General features: G+C 38.4%; 1 protein-coding gene across 6 annotated transcripts in view; it reads left to right on the top strand.

The window, feature by feature from the left end:
- The window catches only part of SH3KBP1 (SH3 domain containing kinase binding protein 1), a 212,887-nt gene that overhangs the window by 162,782 nt on the left and 25,224 nt on the right, over positions 1-24,881 (top strand). For all 6 annotated transcript variants that reach the window (XM_066313938.1, XM_066313936.1, XM_066313937.1 and 3 more), the window contains 4 exons: positions 14,302-14,403; positions 18,356-18,407; positions 22,160-22,240; positions 24,614-24,776. In XM_066313938.1, coding sequence (XP_066170035.1) covers positions 14,302-14,403; positions 18,356-18,407; positions 22,160-22,240; positions 24,614-24,776 — 398 coding nt within the window. The remainder of the gene's footprint in view (positions 1-14,301; positions 14,404-18,355; positions 18,408-22,159; positions 22,241-24,613; positions 24,777-24,881) is intronic.

Below are 24,881 nucleotides of genomic sequence, written 5' to 3'. Positions count from 1 at the left end.
CATGGCTTTACTTTGCTATCAGATTACAGAGTTTCTTTTAATTTATTTCCAATGAATTGTTTAGCTTTCTGTGCTAAAAAGCATTAGACAGCTTTTATTCTTCCCAATTTTTTAGACTCAAAGAGAGAAGACTGATACTTTTAAGGAAACAGATGGGTGTCACAGTACTTCCTACAATCACAGATGCATTATCGTAAAATAATGTATTTTGTTGAAATCACTAAAACCAAAAAGTGATATAGATTCCCAGCATAAAAAGTCTGTCACTAGACTAGTCTGTTTTTTCACAGTTAAATCCACAGGAGTGTTGAAGACTCGTACTTTTAACTCATTCTGAATTTGCTTTTAATTGAAAACAACAACATTGGTGAGCATGTGTGGAAGTGGCTGAAGTAATGCGTGAGTGGCACAAGAATGGGAGAGAAATCTCATGAAAAGAATGTAAAATGTATTACAGTAATCTTAAAAGCATGAAGATGAGGTAGCACCGGATGGGAGCTAAGACAAATGAGCTAAATGGGAAGCTCCTACAAGAGCCTGTGTACAGGTGCACACACATGTGACAATGGGTGTGTGAGGAAGGTGTTAGTCTAATATTTGTCCTGAAATGCTAAGATCTAATTCTGTGGAAAAGTGTAGAATCATTAAATGCAGAATTCAATATCACCATTTTAACCGTATCTACAGATAAAAGGGATAAGAGTATAGCAGATTTCTCTCTTTTATTCAGTTGAGTTAGTTATAAAAGTCCCTTTGTCAGGATCATAAAATATTTCTCTAACATAAAGAGCAAACTTTTTTTTTTGTCATGGCCTTGGCAGACTGTTTCAAGTTTTCAGTGTTTTGATGGATGTTGAGATCTTGAATCACAAGCTGGTCAGAACTTCACAATAGGTCTCTGTGATAAGACAATTTGAATATATGAGTTTTCTTTGGAATAGCTAAAGAATACTTTGGACATATTTGCTGAATCACAAGTGACCACCCTAATAACCTGGAGAAGGGTGCTGGAAAGTTTTATTTAAGCATTGAATAAAGTCAGTAGAGGCTGATCATGGGTCAGAATGGTAGGTATTTGGGGGGACTTGGGGTGAAGGATGGCATTATGCAAACCTGATAACCAAAAATAATTGCCAGTTATTTGGAAAATATACAATATGAGATAGAGTCCAAACATATCTTATTTAAAATTTACCTAAAAGACTGAAGAAAAGCAGAAACCTCACATCCATCTATTCCAAGAATTTCTAGAAAAGCTTTTTCTTTCCTTCTTTTCCCCAATGAAGCAAATCCCCTTGTGAATACCTAGAAAAGGTTTTATTTATTAATAAGAGGAAATAAAAGTGGGCACATGTTATTCCTTTAATTCCTTCATGCATAATAATGTAAAAACCGTGAAAATATTGGTCAGAATTGTAACAGAAGGTAAAAACTTCATTTTCAAGGCATTAGACTAATAGACCTGGTACCTTTGTTTTGCAAGAAAGGAGTCTAAAAAATACACCTTTAAAAGAAAAAGAATAAAAAACAATTACTTTACAGTTATGGTGATGGTTGTGCATTTCAATGATTAGATATGCTCATAAGGTTAAAATTATGAATGGTAAGAGTCCATGAGATTGACAGTGTAGATTATTTTTGTATTGTCAAACATTTGTGTTTCTTAGGTTTTTTTTTTTTAGTGTCTTCAAAATATTCCTGATAGCATTTGGGTATGGGCAAGAGCAGTGGTAATGACTGCACCCTGCAGCTAAAGGACAATGGCAAACAGGTCTTTTATCATGCTCAAATATTCATTTTGAAGATTGTATTTGTAAAAAATACAATTTCTTCTAAGCAGCAGAAGATTCATGTGACATTTTCAACTGTCATCATGAAAATTTTGCAGGACTTTTTATTCCAGGCGTCTTAGATGTAGCTATTGTAAGCTACTTTTCTACAAATTTATTAATAGCTTTGATAAATTATGACAAAATGCATAATATTCTGAAGACTTCACTGCCATACAGAAAATGACCTCTGTGAGCAATCAATAGAAATAGCTACATAATTTCAAAGCAAATACATCAAGCACACAGTGGCAGCTGTGCACTCATTCAAAAGCAGTTTTACTTGCAAGGATGTAAAGAAGATTTCATTGCAGTACGTCAATCTACCTGTGCTCTAGGCAGTAAAGACCACTTTGTTCCCAGGAATGAAAACGGTCTGGATAAATAAAATTAGCTGCTTCAAAAATCATTCCAAATTTGAAAAGCTGGCAGCAATAGAAAGATATGCTCACCTGAACAATGAATACTTACCAATGGCAGTGATATCGGTGGCAATTCTGCTAATTCTGAATTTATGAAGTAATTTTGCTGATGAAAAAAATTAAATAGTACCCTTAAATAGTACTGGTAAAGTTACTGCAGTGGTATCATGAAAGACACAACAGAATAATTACCAGTGAAAAACTTACATGACCATATCTGGTCTAGATATTTAATGAGATATTTAATGGCAACACAGTTTGTTCTGTTCTGGGGAGCAAAGAGCCACAACCTAGTTTTAAAAATAATCATCATGGCAATCACTTTTTGCAAAGCTTGTATTTGCTTTTGGTGTTATTGTTAATAATTTATTGTGAGATTTGCAAGTCTTACGGTTCAAAATGCTGTACATTTAGCAACTTCCTTCCCTGAAGCACATGCAGGCGAGTGATAAGACAGACAAGTAAAGGTGAGTAGAAGAGTGTGAGGAAACAATTCAGTGAGATTCAGTCCTGATGGTCTCTTTCATCGTGTCCTTTTCTCACTGTGGCAGTGGTGCTCTGGGTGTTTGTCCCTGTAAGAGCATGGAATCTGGCCTTGCACAGAAGTGTTTAACAGTGCCCAATCCTCAGGGCAGCCACGAGGCAGTTAATTGAACCCTGACTGTATTTATAGGCAGTTACTGGAGCGTGGCCCTTTTGCCAGAACAATTCCACTGCTTTTCTCTCTTACAGCATCTTTAAATGCTCATCCTGGTGCAGGAGGTAATTGTCCAGAGCATTTTCTGTAGCTGAGCGATTGGCAAGGCGAACTCATCTGGGCAGGGCTGTGAGGGAAAACAGCTGCTCTGACGGATGCAGGAGGCTCCTAAAGGGATGGAATTAGTAAGTGCTATGTTAAAGAATCTTGCCAGTGAGTTGAGGCCATGAGAAGGGGAAGGAGCAGGACACAGACGGCGTGATAGAGGACACTTGCTGATACTCAATTGAACATTTCGTTGGTCTGGGGAGCCACTAGGGTTGCCAGAAATTGTTTCTGTGGGGTTTTATTCATTGCTGAATTTTTCTGTACACCTTTAATTGCAAACAGCACACACATATTTTACAAACCTTGGCTGTAGAAATACGTGAAGGGATTAAAAACTTTTAAGTTTTTCTTTAAATATGAGCTAATAGGTAGGTATCGCTAATGATCCCTTATTAAGATGAAATCTTCACGATTTTCCTCTCTATGGGTGAAAAAAACCCAACAGAGTGATAATATTGAGGCCATTAAAATACACCTGATTGGCAAGAAGACAGATTTTTTTCAAGCAGAAATGTGGTAGCTTAATACTGTCTCTTTCAAAATAAATTTTAAGATTGTCTCTTTCTTCCTATGAAAGAAAGGAAAAAATTAGTCACATTTCATGATAGTCAGGTAGCTTTGTTTTTCCTTGATTGACAACTAAAATCAAGCTTCTAGCTTATTTTAAGAAATTAGTTTACTAATATAACCGTGCAAAAAAATTAGGTTATGCAGGGGAAAGTATGATCTGGTTTAATAAAATAAAAATATGGCTTTCTATCACAGCCACAAAATGGACTTTTGTTGACACTAAATATTTCATGCAGTGTCATACAGATGCCCCTTTTTGGCATTTTAATACAAAATATATTGCACATTTGTAACTTCTGCAGCAATCTTGCATACAGAAACTGAAAGGAATACAATAAGTAAGCATTTAATAATGCCCAGCTTTAAGAAGGCTTTTATGATAGCTTTAAGAGAGCCTTTATGATGTTTTGTGTTTAAAGAGAAGCAATAAAGGCACTTACTTCTTGCCTCTGGAAATAAATAGATATTTCCCTCCGAAAGAACAATACCATAAAGGCTCCTGAGATATCCATGAATTATTCATCACTGGCCAGACCTAATAGCCGTACCTAATCTGCTTTCTGTGTTCCTTGTCCCCCACCCTTCACTGCTTCCCTTGGCACCAGTTTTCCCCCCAGGACATCCTGCCTCCTCCTCTGATTGGGAAACCTGCTTGTATCATGCTGCTGATTCCATACTAGAAATTATTTTGCACTTTGTGCCTGCTGAGGGTGCAGTTTTACATGATGGATGGTAGGTGGCTGCAGAAAAGGATGCTTCTCCTGCCCTTTCACCTTGCATCTGGCAACCACAGCACACACAGGGACGTGTGATGGAGGAGTGGGACTGTCCCAGCAGCTTGCTGAGAGGTTGGTGTAGCAGTAGGGTCGCTTTTCCCTGACCTGAAACTTTCCTCTGTAGGTTTTGACTAGTGGGAATCAGAAGGTTTGGATTCTTTCTGAGTTTCATGAGGGATGGCAGCTGGAGTAGGTCCTGCAAAATGAGCCCTGTTTGACATACCTCCAATGGGTGCAGCAAGTGCCTGGGTAAACCTTGTGTCATTGCACAGAAGCATCAATGCTTCCTCAAATGAGTGATATAAAGCAGTTTTATAAAACTTGTGGGCACACTGGTGATCAAGTAAATGAATGTTCACTAACTGAAATTATGTTATATACTCAGTAAATTATGGAAAACAGACTCTGAGTAGTTCCTCTTGCTTGAACTTTGTCCTTGATCAGGACTTTTAAATGTTTATAAATAATTTCGTAGCACTTTTTCATATCTTGCAGCATTTGATGGCTGCTGTGATTGGCAGTGGGGCATTAAGGTCTCTGTATAGGCAAAGCCTGACAGTGTTTAATTGGGAACCAGGTGTAGCTTACTTTTCATTGGTATCTTTAGAAATATCACTGAAACACAAATGTTTGAGCTAAGCACTTAAATAAGCTGTTAAGCTGTGATTAGTCCACAGAGAGTGGAACAGCCAGCGCTCGAATACTGATCTCATTAGTATATTTATAATATTATTTTTTTAAAGTACACCCTGAAATTCTCTTTTCTTGTTCTTGTTACCACCAATTGTGGTGCTACAACAGTGACTTTAAAAGAAGGGGATTCTTTTGTTCATGGGAAGCCCCAAATTTGAATCTAGACAAAGGCAAGGTTATGCCAAGCTATGTAGGTGAAGTGGCAGGATCCCTCATGTGTGCAATGCTTCAAGATTTACATCACTGGGAAGGCTTTTTGTTTGTAAGTACGTTTAACACCGCCAAGCTAATCTAAAAAGGTGACATATTTTGAGATAAAAAAGGAAAGAATCATTTTTTCTACTTAGAAAAGATATCGCTGAAATGCTGAGGTGTCTGGAAAACTGTGATTATTGCTCACAGTGTGGGCTTTAGATTCACTGCTTAGCTTCATCCTTTCTTTTATTTTGAATGTTGGGTTCACCTGCTGGTTTGATGGTATTATCCGAAGTCCAACCTTTTCAGGGCAGGGAAAGCAATTTCAAGGGGAAGTAAAAATGCACATACAGTGCCAAGTAATTAGTAATTGTAATTAGGAGCCTGGTCCTAAGATGTCTTCAATCTAAGTAGTAATAGCATTAAATAATCTTTCAAATGTTCTGTTCTACGTTTTTATAATCTTTCTAAATACAGAAAATGTAATTACGTAAATATTTTATCTTGGCTCATCAGAGGCATAAATTATATCTGTTACTAGCACCACCTTTCATGTTTGTGTTGGCTAATTTAGTTTTAATTTGAGTATTGGAGTGTTAGTTTTATGATGTGGAACATATTTATTTCTCCACAATAATTCTGCTGACTGAACATTGCAAATGAAGTGAATCCTCAGAAGACATTGTTTTGTTCAATAAGCAACTTAATTCTTCCTGTTTGTACAAATATTTCATCAAAGCCTTTTAGCCTCATTACTGATTAAAGTATTTAGTCACAGAATGTAAAGTCAAAAGATTAGACCTTGCCTGAAACAGATTTAACAGAAAAAGTACATCTGCTGTGTTAGATCTTCTGCTCTAATGTCCTGAATATTGCAGGTCATTGATTACTCTAAGCCAGTTTCTGTTTTGCTGAGTTCAGTAACCTGGGCCAATATTTGAACAGACTTGGTCTTCTGGAGAGGTGTCTGCTTGTTGTGCCTTCCCATAATAACCACAGCCTGGACAGAGCAGTGTAACCAGAACTGAAATAATGCCTAATTTCTGACTATCTCTCCTGTTTCCTTCCGTACAGGGTTGGCATGAGGATTTGTTAGTAGAGCCTTGGAGCTTGCAGATAAATAAAAATTTTTCTGTTTGACACCTTAAGGTTTGAAAGATGCAACTGGCATTATCACATGTAAGGTTCTGTGTGGCTTGGGCATGAGAAGTGACAGGAGCTGGGAAGGATCCGTGCAGGACCTGGGGCTTTTGGGGTACATTAAGGATTTGAGCAGGATAAACCTCTGGGTTAGGGGCCAAACAGAGGTTAGGGGCCAGACTGGGAGGTTCCTTTAGTGCTTTTCTTTGAATATATCATAATCTACTTGTATTTGCAAGATGTCTGTAAAGGGAAAATGGGTTTTCTCCCAGACTGCTTCAGAAGACACATTTATTGTCTATTGGGCTGTCTCTTTGATCTAAATTATCTCATATTAGCTAGTTGTTGAGAGATTCATTCTGTCTTACTGACAGATTTTAAAATCATGTTTCTGCCTAGGAGTACGTGATTACTAATCAGATGCTCTAAATCACAGCCATTTTCTTTAACAGAATTTTAAAAATTTTGCACTTTTTTGTACTGTAATCTCTCAATCCCAGTAACTGAGTTTATAGTAATTAACAAACCTTGATGATTTGGAGGTCACACAATGTGAGTGTAATGTAAGCCTCTGAAGAGATGCTTTCCTTCATTAATAGTTTACCAAGTTTAATGAGAATTGATGAAGATTCCAAAATCAGTTCTAACTCTTAAAATAAACTCGGATTTTGAGAATGATCTGTCTTGTTTTCAACACCATGACACTGAATGTAGCAAGAATTTCTAAAGAAACATATTTTATTATTATTAAAATGCTTTTTTCACCCTGCTCTAACATGACTTTGTTGTTTCCCCCAAATGCCGAGTTGTATTAATGAAGATCTGATGTGCTTTTAATGATGGTTTGAAAATCACAGAGCCTGTCCTGTGGCCTGATGTTTGTGGGAGTTGGGACCTCTGCCCCAGCGCTGCAGCCCCACAGGTGCCCTGTGAGAGTGGGATGAATGGCAGAGAGCTTGTCCTCTAGATTTATCTTTCTGTGAGGCCTTTAATCCTCACAGTCTTTTATATGTTGCGTGGATCTCTTTGTGTATTACGGCTGATGTCTTGAAAAGTTCAACAAACACGTTTTATTTGCATTAAAGGTGGTTTGTTTTGCTTAAAATGATGGTTGGCTATCTGTTGCCAAAACAGCTTCTGGAGAGATGCTTACAATGGGGCTAGCAGTAATTTAATGGGGGGCTGCCAGCACAGCAGAGCTGACACATAAAAGCACCCAGTGCAAGCATAAGAGGGATTCATGGCTTTCTGAATAATGTGATTTTTCCAGCTCAACATTCTTCCTGATGAGCACCGCTTTAGAAGGGCAGAAGGAAAGCAGAGATTTAATGAATGCAAATGCCAACTGCTGGGATTGATGATGATGATGATGATGATTATTTTGTAAGGAACTATGTCTTTTAATGGAGATTTCCAGAAAAATAATAGTTTCTCAAACCCTGCACCATTATGGTGTATCTCAGTACAGATACTACAATATAAGCTTCACATATACTTTCCAGGGGGCCTGCTTTTTCTTGTTCTTAGTGTTGCTTTCTATTCTTAGCTGTAATGGTGAAGTCTGTGTGATTCAATATTTCTGAATCAAAACCTTTTAATTAAAGAACTGAAATATCGAGCAGTTGTGGGTTGATGTCTAAACTATGGCTTCGTATTTTAGCAGTATTGCATTGTACCATCATGTTCAGATGACCAGACTATGCAGCAATCAGCTCCCTCAGAAAAAACAGAAGTCTTATTTACAGATGAGAAGATTGGCCTTTTTTCAGATGTATTTCTTCAGGAGTTTACACAGCTGCAGTTCAAGTCATGCATAGGAGAGAAGATAATTACATAGCTTATTACTCATTTTGTGACCTTGGGGAATAGAAAAAAATCTCTCATTTAGTTACCCTGACAAAAGCCTTCCTCTTCACTAGGTGCAGCTTGGAAGGTAGGTTATGGAGGGGAGAGATGTACTTTGGCCATGGCACTCCCTGAAATTGTCAGTCCTTCCAAAGGTAGCAAGAGATGAGGAAGTGGGTGCTGCCTTGAAGGCCTGGCTGCTTTGGAGGAAAAGGCAGGAAACATCTTTGCCCCTAAAGTTAAGTGGAAAGCATGGCAGTGGATGCCTGCTTCCTCTCCAGCTTCCCTGGATTTTGGCAAAGCTGCAGAAATTGCTCAGCTGTTGGTAGATTCCCAGTATCAGATGGCTGTTAATGCTGGAGAGAGCAATCTTAATGCACTTGCAGCTGGCTGCAATGATGATCAAGACAAAAGTCCAGTGGGCTTCTGAACACATTATAATGAACACATAGGGCCAAATAGCTACAGATTTTGATTTAAGTGATTAAGAACAGTCTCATAGCATACAGTAACTCTCCTGAAAGTGGCTTCAAGAAAAAAAGAGTGAAAAAAAAAGGGTAGACTAACGCATAGTACTTGGAAGAAAACATACACCTGGAATATGTCTGACATTTAAATTACAGTAATCTTGCATGCTTTATTGACTCCTGGTAAAATAATGAAAAAAATCCAAATAGTAGAGTTTTATTATAAGTGTGTTCACAACCAGAAGTGCTGCTTTGCATTTTCAGCAAAAATGTTAGTTTCCTTCATGTTCCTTTTATCTGGCTCAGGCCTAGCGTGCAAATAGCAGTGTGGGCTAGAAATAAGGCTATCTCTAATAACCAAGTCTGTTTTTTTAAGAGAAAAATCTTTATATGAGATAAAAACCCCTCTGTCTTCAGGGCATGGGAAACTCCTGCCTCCTTGGAGCAGAGGGAAAGGCTGGGAAGCTGTAAGCATTTCCAGCAGGGAGAGTTCAGTCATGTTTGTGTAGTGAGGTGGGACACAGCTTGGCATGAGAGACACGTCACCTGCCAGGTATGAACTTGAGTCTTTAAATTTCATGGTCTGGAATGTGGTATCAGGTACTAAAGGGGACTGACAGCTCTGCCTTATCCCTCCACTGTCACCTCTTTTACCATCAGAGGAAATCGGCGATGGTGTTTGACCAAAGGGAAGGTTGTGTTCCTGGCTGGTGAGCAGCTGGACTCCTGTGTGGGGAGATGACGTGGGCCAGTGTGGTGTCAGTGGTGTCTGTGTGGGTACAGCTGCTTCTGTGCACACAGTGCAGTACTTGTCAGACTGCAGAGCATAAGTGCTTTATGCTGGCCTTTTTGTTCAGTCTCCACCATCTTCTGCTTTTTCCTGTTGAATTGAGAGCAGCAACGGAAGGAACCGCACAGTGTTTGCTCTAGTACAGAGCAGTAGTTCTGCTGCTAAGAAACCCTTTGTTGTAGGATACTGTGTGCATCAAAAAACAAGCAATGTCATGATTCTTCCACCCAAAAGAGGAGAAAGCCCGACTCTACCATTTTATGACTTCTCTTCATCAGTGTGAGAGTGGCTGCAGGATCACTGCAGGTGCTAAAAGGTGACTAAGCCATGACCTTATGCTGTCAGCCCTACTTATGTATCTCACTGTATTTCACTTCCATTCAGTAACAGTGTGATAAACCTGGTGCTCCAAATGGAAACTTTATTTGCCTATGCTAAAATATCTCTGCATGGCTTTTGGCTGGTCTCTCTACTCATGTATCTCTCTCTCCCCCCTCTCCTCTGTTCCTACTCTTTTAGTCACCACAGATGTAAGTTTCAGAGTAGAACTGTGTTTTTACCTTTCTTATTTTACTGTTGGTTTGGGTTTGTATTTTGTTTTCTTTTTTGATGTTCCCTTCTGAAAAAAAAAAAAAAAGTGGTTTCTCCAGATGATTCTCTCTTCCAATTTTATTCACAGCTTGCATGTCTCACTGCTAATTCCATGAAGAATAGCTCTTCTTATTCTTCACATCAAGAAAAGGACTGATGTTTTTTAGTTCACATGTGTATACTCTTAAAATGCTTGGCAGCACGTTGACAGAAGTTAGCTATTTTCTGACTTTCTAGTAGTTTCCATTTCTCCCAGATTTACCTTTTCCTCTGACCTACGTAAATGTTCCAGCCCAGGCTGACATTTTAGTACCTGATATTTTGTGTAATATTTATTTCTTATAAAGTTTAAACATGTCAAAAATTCCTCAACACTCCAGTTTTTCCCTTCTCTACATTTTTATCCAATTTTTTTTCCCAAATATTTAGCACAGAATGAATGTTGCTAGTAAATCCAGTGTATTCAGATTTTTATTCTTTATTTGGGAGCTGCTGAGCTTGGAATGAGAATGGATGTGACAGCTGGAATCACCCCCTGCCTTCCCTGGGGCAGGCCCCACAGGCAGATGGGATGCATGACAAGGAGGATTCCCTGTCCTTGCCCTGCCCAGCTAAAGTCACTGCAGGGACAGGGGCAGTGGCAGCAAGTTCCTGCTCAGCCCAGCAGGAGCATCTCCTGTGTGACTGCCCCACCTGTCCAGGTGTCCTGGTGTGGTCAGTGTGAGCCTGTCCCAAGCTACAAGTGACAGGCCTTGAGCCTTGCCAGAGGAGTTTTAGATTAGGTACTAAGGACAGTTCTGTCACCAAAGGAGCTGTCAAGCACTGCAACAGGCTGCCCAGTGGTTGAGTCCCCGTCCCTGGAGGTGTTTAGAAGACAGGTAGATGTGGCACTTAGGGACATGGTTTAGATGTGGACTTGGCAGTGCTGGGATAACAGATGAATTCAATGATCTTAGAGGTCATATTCATCCTAAACTGATTTTATGATTTTACTGTTCTTATGATTTTACTTCACTAGAAATGAGGCTAAAACCAAGATTTGTGTTTTAATGAGAAAATACCAAAATCTCCCTCAAGATTTTAATTTCTCTGTTTCATGAATCTGTCTCTGCTTGAACAATCAAAGCAGGATTAGCAATGTGAATCAGCAGTGGATTTCTCTAAAGTCTTTGACTGCAAGGAGAACATGGGTATAGTCTCCAAATTAAGCTTTGGTAGGAGCTGATCTTTACAGTAGCCAAATGGTGACCCAGCTACCACCTAACCTGATGAATTTCAGTATCTGGAGTATCTTCTAGGCCATGTCTTACTCCTTCAGTTTGGTAAATATTTTGTGACTTTTTTTTTCTTAAAAGAAAACAGAATGCATTTCTAGTACTTGGAATACATTTTCCTTATAGGACTTTGAGGATGTTTTATAATCTAATTTTTGTTTGTTTGTCTACATGAGTCTGACAGGATAACATGGAGATAAAGCAGATATTAATTTGGTTTGTTGAGAAATTTTGGGTTATTAATAAAATTTGTCAATCTTGACACTAGATTGCTTGATAGCTTTTCTACAAAATTTGCATTTTGAAATTTCAGCCATTTTGCTGTGCTTGAACATATGAACACAATATATGTTAAAAAAGACAATATGGTTAAGATTGCATGGCTGATGGCAATCTGGAAGAATTGGCGTGGTTTTTGCTCAGTATTCACAAGCAGATACATTGTTTTAATCAGGTTGCTTTGATAGTGCTTCATAGCTCTGCCCTTTGTCAGTCCTGGTGGCAGCTTGTGCAGCTGTAGCTCAGGTGTGTTTGTGTGCTGCTCTGTGCCACAGTTAACACCTGCCTTCTGCCAGCACCGTGGCTTGGCTCTCGAGGTTGCTGGGGCATGGCAAGCTTGCAGTTGTGGGTAGCAGGAGGGCACCACCGTGGAGACTCTTCACCAGGTTTCTTCAGTAGCTTTTAACTTCCAAAATCTCTGTATTTTTTTTCTCGGTGACCCATAAGCCTACTCTTGCAAGTGAACTAAATGAGAAAATTAAAGAGAAACTGCCTAAAGAGATTTACTTACTGTATGAAAATCCACTGTGGTGATTGGCTGCATAAGCCTGAGTGACAGGCTGGAGAGGGAAGGAAAGCAAACCTGCAGCTGTTTATGATTTTTGAATGTGTGACACAAACAGCAGCTTCATGAAAACAAATGAGCTTTAAAAAAAGTATCAAGGAAAAAAACCACGTGTTAATAAAATGAAGGAGTGATATTTGTGTTTCCCAAGAGCATAAAAAATCCTACCTAAAAAGCACATACATGATATCTTGTGCTGTTCAGTCAGGATTATTAGCCAGTGCTAAGCTGTGCAATCAGTTGAAGCACAAGCTTTCCGTCTCTGGATGCTTGGATTATTCTTAATATTTTTCAAATCTAAATTGGGTCATAAATGTTTAGGCGATTTCAGATTAGCAGCGTAGGGGGTGGAGAGCATTATAAAACACACCATGTGACAGAACAGTTGAGCGCACTGATTATTAGGCTGTGCAAGTAGATGGAGCCAAGTGGGAGAGCGCCTTCACACCGGGAATGGGGAGTGCTGGCTCTGCAGCAAGAGGAGAACCCTGCACTGTGCCTGCCCATGCCATGCATGACTGGCTGATTATCCCAGTCCTCCACGGAACCCTTGACAGCCCTGTTTTGGAAACATCAGCTGGTCAAGAATCAGCCCTGGTCACTAACAAAGGTCTTACAGAGCTGGTAAATACCTCCTGAGTAAATGTGGGAAGGCCTAGGAAATGTCCTCCCTGGTGGAGGCCACCCTGCTAAAGAGAAGGGAGAAGGCAGGAAAGCAAAGATTAGGCATGAGAAAAGATTATCAAAAAAAGAGTGAAAGGATTGTTTCAGGCCTGCATTACACATCAGAGAAAAATACTGAGATAGGAGGGGGGGAAAAGCCAAATGCACCAAAACAGACATGATGTAAGAAACCAGGCTCTTTAGCTGGTGTGTTTAGTTAGCACGTACTCAAGGGACCAGGAGGACTAAATAAGCTAAATAAAAAGTCTAGAACAGAAAACTAACAAAAACCACCCCCAAAGCATAAAAGCAATCATCTTTGATGTCAGTCTGTTTTCTCTCAAGTGTCATCCAGTGTTTGTCTATTGTATCTTACAGAAAAATACCAACAAGCACAGTCATTGTGAACAATATTTTTATTTGGTATTAAGTACATCTCACTGAGTTAATCTGCATTTTTCTGTCATTGATTTAGCAGCTGAAATAAAGGATTTGATGGAAATCAGGAAAGGTTGGCCAGCCTGATGTTGAGCCAACTGCAAAAATTGACTGAAGTGGTTTTAAGACTGAGCAGACAATGGGTGACTTTCCTGTAATTGTGTTTTGGAAAACAGCTGAGCTGTTTTGGCTTGAGCTTTCTGGAAAAAAGAATGTGGAAAATCTCAACAGGAAGTGTTCTATGTAGCAAACACACACAAAATGTGAATATGGAGCATTGAGGGCTTAAGGAACAATTTCAACCTTCTCTAAAATGTTGCGGCTTCTGTTCTATCATTTTTCATTTAAAAAAATTGTTTTATTTTTTTAGCATTTAGACTCACTGATGTTACTTATTCACTTATTTGTCTACACTGTTTTGCTATACACTGCATTGTACTGCTCAGAAATGCTGCAGAAAAAGAAGGTGATGCCTGATTTAATCAGGTGCATGATACCTTATTAATTGGAGTGAGATGGAATTTAATAATTTCAATGTGTCAAGCTGTTTTTGAAAGTGTAGGAAATAATGGAGCTTTTTTATCCCCTGATGTATGATGTTTAATTAAGTTATTGTCTTTCTGCAGAATGAAGTCAGAGAGACACAGGGTCATGCATGCTCAAAATGCTGACTTGTTTAATAGATCAAATGGTGGACTAGCATTTTGTTTTAGACACAGACAAGGTCTTGAGCTCTTACAGCATGTTCATTGTTCTTTCCTAGCTGTTCCGTGTGATAATGGAATGCAGGGTGGTTTTTGAAGTTTTTGTCTGATAGATTACCCTGTTAACCTGGCACTCCAGCAAATTGTCATGTTCTAGCAAACAGGGATGACATTCTGCAAGAGAGTACTTCAGCTCAAAAATCTGTTCAGTGCACAAGCACACTGTGGTTTTCATTTTATCTTACTGTTTTGTAGGATTGCATTGACGTGGGTTGGTGGGAAGGAGAACTCAATGGCAGACGAGGTGTCTTTCCAGATAACTTTGTCAAGCTTCTCCCCTCAGATTTTGAAAAAGAGGTAAGCAGTATTCATTTTTCACTTAAAAATTCAGAATAAAAGTAGAGTTGAAAGAAATCTCTTTCAGATATTGACAAAGTGATTTTGAGAAAGTTTTACTTCTCATCTAATAACATAAACACATAAGGTAGAAAATTTAGAAAGCATCCATGAAAAGAATGTGTAACACTCAAAGTCACATTGTGGAGTTTCCTTGAAGGGTTTGATTTGTCCATCCCGTCACCCCACCTCCACTGCGCTGCTCTGAAACCCTCTGTCCTGTGTCCTACGAGTTTCAGAGAGAGAACTGGAGGCCCCAGGACTAAGTCATGTGATGCCATGATATCCAGAATTCTTTAATCTTCTCCATTGTTTTTGTGGTGGAATATGAAAAGTTAGAGTATCACCTGCATGCTGATGGACAACAGTCAAACACTGTTCCAGAACAAAAAGGGTGAGATTTTAACTGTGAAATTTGAAAAATAATAAGCATTTGGTATCTCAGAGGCATGTTTCTTTACCTTTCAGAATTACTAAAAAAAATGTATAAAACTTATGCAGAAGATTTTTCAGCTCCTATTTATTTGAAAAAGATGACATTGATATTTGCCAGACAGTATTTAGAAATCCTGTGGTTTCCTGGAATAAAATCATGGATTACTTCCCCCAAAAGTCCATTCCATTTTTAGGAACCCGTTGAGTCATCAGTGGGATATTACAAGATTGCAATCAGGCTTTTGATGAGTATTTCACAGTGATAGTGTAAGCCTTCTGTGATGAAACCAAAACTTACTGACACCCAGCTTCACTCTTTGGCAATAAAATAAGATGCCAAAGGCAAAAATTAAATAACTTGGAAAGCTTAATAAAGCAACTATTAACTCACAGAGGCTAACATAATAATTATTGAAAAGGAAAGGAGAAGAGCAGCAAAATCTGTGGGAAATGAAAAGGCAATTCCACAGCAGAGTGCATATCCTGGCTTTAGGCCTAAAAATAAAAGAAGGAGATTTCTAGAAGAAGCAGAAATCAAACACCTGAAGGCATAGTGAGCCTATTATAGAAAAAAAAATATTCTTACTGATATCCATTTTATGTGGTGTAATTACTGTCTTTCTGAACTTAAAAATTGTGTATCTTTTAAGTGATTTTTAGAATACAACTGAATATAACTTGTAGAGTTAATTAGATATTCAGATACTTGGAAATTGCAGCTAGCTTTGCTCTAACTGTGGAGAATAAAATTTTATTAATTTTTGAAATGCCACAGATCTAGGCACTTGAGTAAGTAACTGGTAGGACTATAGACCATCTCTCTTTGCTTGAGTCAGTGCTAAAAAGGAAGGAGATAAATACTTTACCAGTGATTTTGTCAGGTATTTTCTGATGTGATCCAGAAACCTTGGATTCTATCCCATGGTCTGAAAGTATTTGTTGGAGTAGTTCTTATGTTCAACAAAAGCTTGGGATCTCTTCCTGTCTCCTTGTTCATTCCCCAGTTTTCCAAGCCTGACTCTTTTCCACACATGCCTATTTATTCCAGGCCTTTTCTATTCCCTGCCTAGTCCCAATTTTCACCTCTCAGGTGGTCTCCATTAGAGAATTTTCCCCAGAGCTCACTACCTGAGTCCAGATCACCATCTGGATTTACTTTCCATCCCTACACCAAATTTCTTTATACAGCTTTTTTTCTTCTCCCATTTTACTCTTTGTCTCTGCTCTGTAATTCTGTTCTCTTCTTGTCCAACCAGTCCTGGTTTCCTTTCTGTTGGCCTAATTTCTAGTCTGTCTCCATGACCTTCTCAGTTATCTCATCCAGCCACAGACCCTTGTAAATCCTGATCGCTTCTCCATGTTTCCCTAAGGAGTCTTTTAAGGCTCCTTCTTCACACTGCACCCTTTCTGACCTTGATCTGTCCCTTTGAAACAATCTATTTCCTCTTCAGCTTTCAGTTAAAGCCACTTAGGGCTTTATACTTTTTACACTTTGTCAAATGAACCATCGTGTTCTCCTTCATGTCTGTCTACAAAAGTGCTTTGGTTTGAATCAGGAGTGACCACAGTGAATCTGTCACTTGTCCCTCTACAGTTGTTATGCTTTGGAAGACAAAGTGCAGGGAACATAACTTAGACCCCTTACAGGAGAGAACTAAACCAAAATATGTGCTAAGGGAGTGCATCTCCAGTATTCCAGCTGCTGATGTATGGTCAGTCCATGGGATCAGTCTCACACCACTCCACAATAAAACCCCAAATGCCTGTATTGTGCTGTTGAATCCTCATCATCAACTATTTCACTCTGCAGCCATTATCAGCAGAACTCCTAATGCCCATCACAGGACATTCATTGTCTCTGTCTCATTTCCTTTCCAAATTTTTCTTCACTTTTCTGCATTTAAACCTTAAACCATGTAGGCCAAATTCTTGTAGAAGAGTTTAAGGCACTCAGTGTTTGTGGACAATGGCCCAAGGCAGCCAGGTTGTAAAAGATCAGTCTGATCTCCTGAGTTCTTGGGCACAGCTTTCTCAGGTTGATCTGGTCAGGGTAAGATGGTAGGAGAAACTTGAAGGTTGCTGGATGACAACTTTGAGATTCAGGATGTTAGGCTTTCCCTGTTTGTGCAAAAACGGGTATTGTTTTTTTCTCCAGAGATGGATTTTTTCCTAGATTTGCTAGATTTGAGAGAGATCCCTTGGAAGAGTATGTGGCAAGCACTCAACCTTCACAGCTGCTCTCTTTCAACACTCAGACCAAGCTATGAGAGTTCTAGGGCAGACACTGAACTAATTACTGCAAGTGAACAAAGCAATTGATGTTTTTCAAAAGCTTTGGCAAACAGATAGAAAATAATTGGGGGGAGGGCAGGGATCAATAAGAGTTTGAGAGAAAATACTAGCCTAAATGACTGATTGAGGTTTGGCAAAGCTGTGTATATCTGGAAAAAATCATTTTATTCCACATTTGTTCCACAAGACAATATACATTGCTACATAGCCAGCAATGTAGTGAAAGTGATTGTGATCAACCTGTAGCAAAGCAAAGAAAGTCCTCAGGAAAAAAAACCCCACGACTAACTAACATAAGGAATAAAAATTGGGGTTTATTGCTTAGAATTTCTTTACAATAATCCTGATCGTCTGTTGAGGTGTTTTTTTTTAAGTGAGAGATAAAGCATGTCATTTGATCTAGCAGGATGCTCCATTTGGTTTTGTTCTCATTCCAACATACACGTGGTGACTGTCAGTGTGCTGTGCATGCATTCACACACATCAGCACAGGACAAAAGCCATCAGTCCCCCAGCCTGCAGGTGAAGGGAAATTGTTCTGGCACTGCCAGAACTGTTGCTGGTCATGTTTCTCAGTCTTACCATTGCAGATCTATTAGGAAAATTGTCACAACAGAGATGGTAAAAGTATAAAAAGGACAAATTAGTTGGAATAATTTATTTAATTTCACCAAACATCTAAAATTCTGATCTTTCACAACTGGAACTCTAAGCATATCTTAGTAAGTGAATGAGTAACCTTTGCTGTATTTCCAGGGTTCTGCATTTTTGCCTCATTTATGGGTCTGAAAATACCTCAGGTTTTGCCACATGTATCTTGGAGTTTTTTTTTGTTTGGGGTTTTTTTTTTTTTCCAAAATGGGTAGGAATATTTACAATGTTAAATTTTAAAGAAATAGACTTCTTCATTAGATCAAAGATCACGTATTCCTCCAGTCCTAAGGTACACAAAATGAACTTTTTTAACCCCGGCAGGACATTTTAATTGCAAATATAAAAACGATATTTTATTTGTCAATGCTATTTTCTCTCTTGAAGTTATTTCAGGAGAAATATGTGACAGATTGCTAGTCTCATGACTTGTAATTATTAATATTAAGCACTTTAATATTAGCTCCAACCTCTGTATGAATGAGATCTACAGGCCTTTTGAAGCAACCTCTTTTCTTCTGTTATTAAATTTTAGAGACCGAAGAAACCACCACCTCCATCAGCTCCTGTCATCAAACAAGGATCAGGTAAAGTGCAGTTGATTTTTTACAGCACGTGTCAGTGGGCACATATCAATCTAAATTAAGTGTATTCAAATTTATATAGACTTCATCTGTATCAAAACTGTTGTCTAGACAACAACTAATAAATCACAATCAAAATGAAAATAGTTGGTAACCCTGAAAGACTGTGGTGGGCTTTAAATGTATTGCATTCAACTATCTATAGCACTTCAAAATAACCTAGTTTGGCCCTTAATCATGTTAAATCAGAGCAAGTGTGATACTTAAAAAAAAAAAAAAAAAAACCAAAAACTGATACTCAGTTTTCTGATTTTTTTTGTTTGGTTCCCTGATTGAAGTTGATTGTGTGCATGTCCTTGCAGAACAGACACAGTATGTGGAGTCTGATAATACCTGCAGGAGAAAACTGCATTCACTACAGATCTGATTTATTCTAGAGACACAGAGCTTTTTTAGAACATGTATAAAATTGTGTAAGTCTTGCGGATCTGTGTGAATGCTGGATCTGCCTGGCTGCCCCAGGTTATAGGCCATAGATTCTTGGTTTTCAATACTTCTATGGTCCTAGGTTTGAAATTAAAAGGAGTTACCCTGGATGGTTATGTAGATAAAGGTGTTGCAAATGTATTAGGGGGCGGATTCTGTTTTCCAAACAGATGAGCGCTAGCAAAACTGGTTTCGTGATATGTTATACTGAATTGTGTGTAGCTACTGAAAGATATTTCTATTTGTAGTTTTAAAATTACTTCTCCATACTAATTTTCAAAAGTACCTGCATGATTTATTTTTATCATGAAACTTTAAAACAGTTAAAGAATCTACGCACTTGACAGTCCTGAACTCAGAAACCAAATTCCAGTTCCATTCATGTAAAAATACAAATCACAAGTCAGGGCAAGCTCTCAGAGTTTTCATTTGTATTGCAGTTGTGGTGGAAACATAACTGTGGCTGGAATTCTTTAATCCCTTAAGTCAGTCAGTTTGTAAAAACTCTGCAGCAGCACTACTGCTTCCCCCACTGCAGGCACCCATTAAAAACCAAAACAAATATGTCCAATCTCCAGATAGTTTTCTTATTACGTGATGTGTCCCAGCTTTTAGTCCTTTAAAAAGTAAATTTTACTTACCTACAGACTTAAGCTGTTTGTAGAAATGCAGCTTACACCAATATACAATTTACTGTGAATCAATATGATAGAATTTAACTAGTTTGAATTCGTCATGCAGTTCTTTGACTACAGAATCATGACCATAAAAAAATTGTGTTTCTTATCGACAACCTTGGTTTGTTCTTCACTCTGTCTTGAGACTCAAGGAAATATAAATTTGATTTTAAATTAGTAGTAGTGTCCAGAGAGAGCAGTATGACTTTGCCATCTAGTGGTGGTTGTAGAACAACGATGTCTTAGTGACCGCTCTCGATAAAGCCTGACATGTTTTTTAAAAACTCTATAAGACTTTATATTTATTTCAATTTATGCTGCTATAATTAGAGAATAACACTTTTAATAGGTACCTGCTTGCATGCAGTGCTTTAACTGTGTCACCATAGCAGGATAATGTGCTTATTTTCAGAATGAAAAATAGTTGCAAAAAGGAGGCAGATAATTTGATTAAGGCCTTCTAAGTCTATGCCAAAGCTAAAACTATTGCAGTTCTTTCTTTTCATACTGGCTGATCACGCACAGAAGTTTCTTCTGATACATATTTGAAGCTATGAAATCATCCTATGTTATGACCACCCTGACAACTTCTACTTTGTCAAATTATTTCTTCACTGAGATTACACTGTATTTTACCACATCTCCACATCAGGTCTTACTGTTGATAGTAGGTAACAATTTCAACAATGCTTCTGCATTTTTGACCAAAGTGTGATGAATAAATTTAAAACTGTCAGTTGCAGCCTGAATAATTAAATGTCTGCATCTTCTGATGCAGAGCATAAAATCACAGCAAAGAATTAGAACTTGCCTTTGTAGTACAAGTGGCATATGTGTAAAGAGGTATCTATATTTTAGTAGAGATAGAAATTTATAAATCTCCACAGCAGTGAACTGCCAGGGCCATCTGTGCTGCACTATTTTACGAAGCAAGGTGAAAACTGGAGAGCTGAATTTAAGAGCATAAATTCCTTATATATAGTCTTTAAAAGCAGTAGGCATTTCACTGTGTGGCTGGGGTGAGCTACACAACTGTGTCCAGACTGAAGGGTGGGAACACTCTTGGAATTCCTCTGGGAGCTGATACAGAGCTTCCCAAAACTTCCTTGAAGGGGACTGTCACTTGGGAGCTAAGGCAGGATCATGGTGCCTGCCTGGGTGTTGATTAATTTGAGGGAGTCACAGTCCAAGTAGAAAGAACAGCTGAGCTCCTCAGTGGCTGTAGGCCCATTGTTCTAGACTTGGCCTGAGAATGTCCCTCTGTATGTTAATGATGACTGTTAATCACACTGTAATTAGGTATATAGACTTAGGTGTCTTTTTGAACACAATAGTGTATGCAAGATTATCAATATGTTGACTTGTGCTTTGCATAACTTGTGTTTTGAAAGGCTTTAATCGCTTTGGAGCAAAAGCTTCTCCTCTCAGGAGTGAAGTCTTTTTCATAGAATCATTTACGTTGGAAAAGACACTTAAGATTATCAAATCCAACCATAAATGAGGATTTAGTGTTATTTATTGACATGATATGTGGTACTGTTGCCTGTCCAACAGCACACTTGAGTAAAGGAACAATGGCTGGTGATCACCACAGATTTCTAGGAACCAGCTGCAGACGGGATTTGCAACAGCACATTCAGAAAATGTAAATACACTTGAGAACTGCATATAATAGAATAGATTGGAAAAAAATTGCCTTGTGCTCCTTGCCCTGCTTCTTCTGCTTTTCTTGGATTTCATCTACTGTAATTTTTATTGAAATGCTAATATTGTTGCCTAAAGCAGTTTTCAACACTACTAAGTTGAAATGGCATTAGCACCTAGTATTACCAAGTATTTAGCCAATGCAGCAAAGCCAATATTCAATAAAGTGTTTCTTATAGCATGGGGATTAGAAGATTTTATCTTGCATGTGCCAGGAAATTTTTGCAAAATCTTCCCGTTGTTGGTGCCATAAGTTCCCATTCCCATATTTCTTGGAGCAACAGAAGTCTGCATGTCAGGGCCTCTAGTACAGAGGCAGAAGAAGCCAGGAGTTTACACCTCCAGGGCAAAAGCTGTCAATTAAAATAATCATGCAAATAGTCATGCAGAATGCTGCCAGCACTGCTCTTCTTCTCCTTCTAATATATGGAAGTGAACAGCTACTAGTAGTGGAGAAAAAGGGGAGGGACGTGTTAATTTAATGTAAAATAACCTCTGTATATTCAGCTCTATCACGTATTCTCTTGACATTGCTCAATTAATTGATTTATTCCTAAAGTTTCTGCACACTGTTGAGTTGGTCTTCATTTATGTCTGTAATGATAAAATCTGCGGTTAATTTTTTTTTTCCCCCATAGAATAGTAGTCTGAGAGTGTCTATTCTTTGGGAGCGCACACTTTGGAAACAGTGAACTTGATTATAAAGACATAAATCTATTTGGTTTTTTGTCATTATGGTAGAGATGAATATTTGAAATAAATTTATGTTCAGTTTTAGAAAGACATTTTCAAACTGGGGAATATAAAAAGCCTAAGAAATTGCAGAATTAAACCTTATGTCACTTTTTGTTGGCTTGGTCAGAATTCCAAATTCCCTGTCTTTCACAGGGACCACAGATCGAAAGCATGAAATCAAGAAGATACCACCTGAAAGGCCAGAATGTCTTCCTAATCGAACAGAAGAAAAAGGTATGAAATGTGCTTTCCTGCCTGATCTCTGCAGAGAACCAATGCACATCCTCATTTCCCACTCTCTGTTTCCATTAAGTGCATTGTTTGGAAGTTTGTTTTCCACTCTGATAGACTGTGATGACAGGCATTTTGGAAAGGCTCTCATTGTTGCTTATGGACTAAATTCAGGGTGTTCAGTTGTACCCATCCAAAGCTGTTGAGTACCTGCAGCCACAACTGAAGTCAAGGGGAGATTTGCTCTCAATACATGAAATGCTGTTTAAAGCCCAGAGCTCTGTAAAACCCAGGTGCTTGATCGAGTAAAATACCCCAGATTAGTGCGTTCTTTTTTCTTAACATCTGTCTCCTTTGGTTCTCTAGTTGAAAGCTGGGTTGGTGGTTTTACTGCATCACAAAGGGATTTTGTGGAGATATAGTCATTAATACTTATGAATCACCCCATTATCATAGCCACAAAAGTCACAGGCAAGGCAGCGAAGAAATGAAAAAAATTCTTCAAAGCCATGTTTGAACGTTGTGAGAAATGGAACACAGTACCACACAGAGCAGGGACAAGCAAATTAAACCTTTAATGGCTTCATTGTGCTCATTGTGAATGGTGAATAGTCTCAGGAAAATGTTCTCTAATTGAAGATGGTGTCAAGTTTCATATGTTAAGTGGACTATTAGATTGTATGAACAAGTTTGTTTATGGGATTTCTTAATGTCTAGGTATTTGCAGCCCTTTAAAAGGCACGTGTATGCATATGACTAAATTAATAATATGCAGTTATAATTTAGTGCCAGAACCTTCACACTTTACACCCAGATCTGTTTCTGGATATACATCTTAGCAATCTGACAGGTGTTTTAGCTGTTTCCTCAACATAGGCTTACTTTTGGTTTTCTGTGCTGCTTCTCGCTGTTACCTTAGCAATAAAACCCTTTGCTTTCCATTTTTGGATTTACAAAACTAACTGCTAAAACAGCAGAGGAAATTAAAATATGTTACTCTCCTGGGCTATAAGTATCTGTAACTTTTCTAAACATTGAAAAGAGGCAGCAGGAGTTGTGCCTACATTTCAGGAGTACCAGGGAGTGGCAGGAATTGCTCATGTGGCGTGGCAGCAGGGGTGGTACAGGGACATCCTTTGAGCTGTGTGTTGGCACACTGCCCAGCCTGTCCCTCATACAATTTAGATTCTTGGACACTGACACAGTATAAATTGTCATAGGATTAAGTGAGTTAAAAATTACACAGTATGCTGGAAAAGCTTCAGTGTTTTGAGGACCCAATGACTGCATCTGCTCAAAGCATACTGCCTGTGAACAATAGTCACTAGCTGGACTATTCCAAACCTAGTGTGCGCTGTGTTTCTGGGAATTTATACCATGATCCTCTCATTAATTGGTTCTCATTAAGAATCCATTAAGCAATAGCCTGTAACATTCTCAATACCTTTTATATGTATGCGGAAGTGTAATATTCATGGCATATCATAGGCAGCATTGTCAAGGGAAGTGTTGAAATAGTAGGATATAGACAGCAGAACTTCAGTTCCTTGGAGAGTTTTGTCCTTTCTTTAAGAAAAATCAGGTCTTCTCTGGTGTGGCAAACATGCTTACATGTTTGTTTTGTATTGGGAATTTAGAACATATTATTTAGAAGAGTAATTAATGTGTATTGTACTTTACACATGCACAGGCATTGCATGGCATTGGATATTAGCATGGCAGCATTCCCTAACTATCTAGAATCAGTTCTGCAAATGATCTAGGTTTCATCAGCAAGCTGAAAAATTCAGCATATGAGTCTGTGCTTAAAACCTAAATAATATGTCTGATTTTTCTGAGAAGTTACATCCTGCTAGACATTGTTAAATTTTTGTGCTTGTATTTTATTTTCACTTAACTGTAGTTCGCTTGAAACATGCTTCCCCCACCCCCAAAATTGTATTTCTCTGTTTGTCCAAGAGATGTTAAGAATATCCAGCAGAATTATTTTTGTGACCTTCTAAATTAATATTGTTTCATATTAAAATTTAATATAAGTTGTGCTCATGGGAGGTTGTACCATATGGTACATAATTTCTTGCCATTCTTTTACTTTACAGTCAGAAAACAGTAAGTTACTAAAATAAAAAATAGTGTTCTCATTAGGACACTGCACACATGTTTTGGCTGAGGAGTTGCAGGCAGAACAGCCTGCAACAGGTTAAACAACTGATTTGTTTTTCAAATGAATGATTTAGAACAGAAATGGAAAGGTTTTTCTTTGTATGCAATCTATCTACAGTTGAAGATTTCTCCTTTGAATGTAGACTTGTAAGTGCAAACGAATTCCACTTAATAATATCCGTGTCCTTTTTTCTGGAAATGATTGATTTAAAGAAAGATCAGAGAGAGAGCAAAAGCAGTTAGACTTGCAGAAGCCTTCAGTTCCTGCCATACCTCCGAAGAAACCTCGGCCACCCAAAGCCAACGCTGTGAACAGACCTGGTACCTTGCCCCCGAGACGACCAGAAAGACCAGTTGTGCCTGTGACTCATGCAAGGTATTGCTTTTCTTCCATCCAGTGGTTTTGGGATTAGTGGAAAAAACGTGCTTATAAAGAATTTAGGTTTTACAGTTTATGTCCCAATTTATTTCAAAGTAAGCT

The sequence above is a fragment of the Sylvia atricapilla genome, chromosome 2 (genome assembly GCF_009819655.1).
Source record: "Sylvia atricapilla isolate bSylAtr1 chromosome 2, bSylAtr1.pri, whole genome shotgun sequence".
Lineage (NCBI taxonomy): Eukaryota > Metazoa > Chordata > Aves > Passeriformes > Sylviidae > Sylvia > Sylvia atricapilla.
This window is presented reverse-complemented; position numbering and strand designations above follow the sequence as displayed.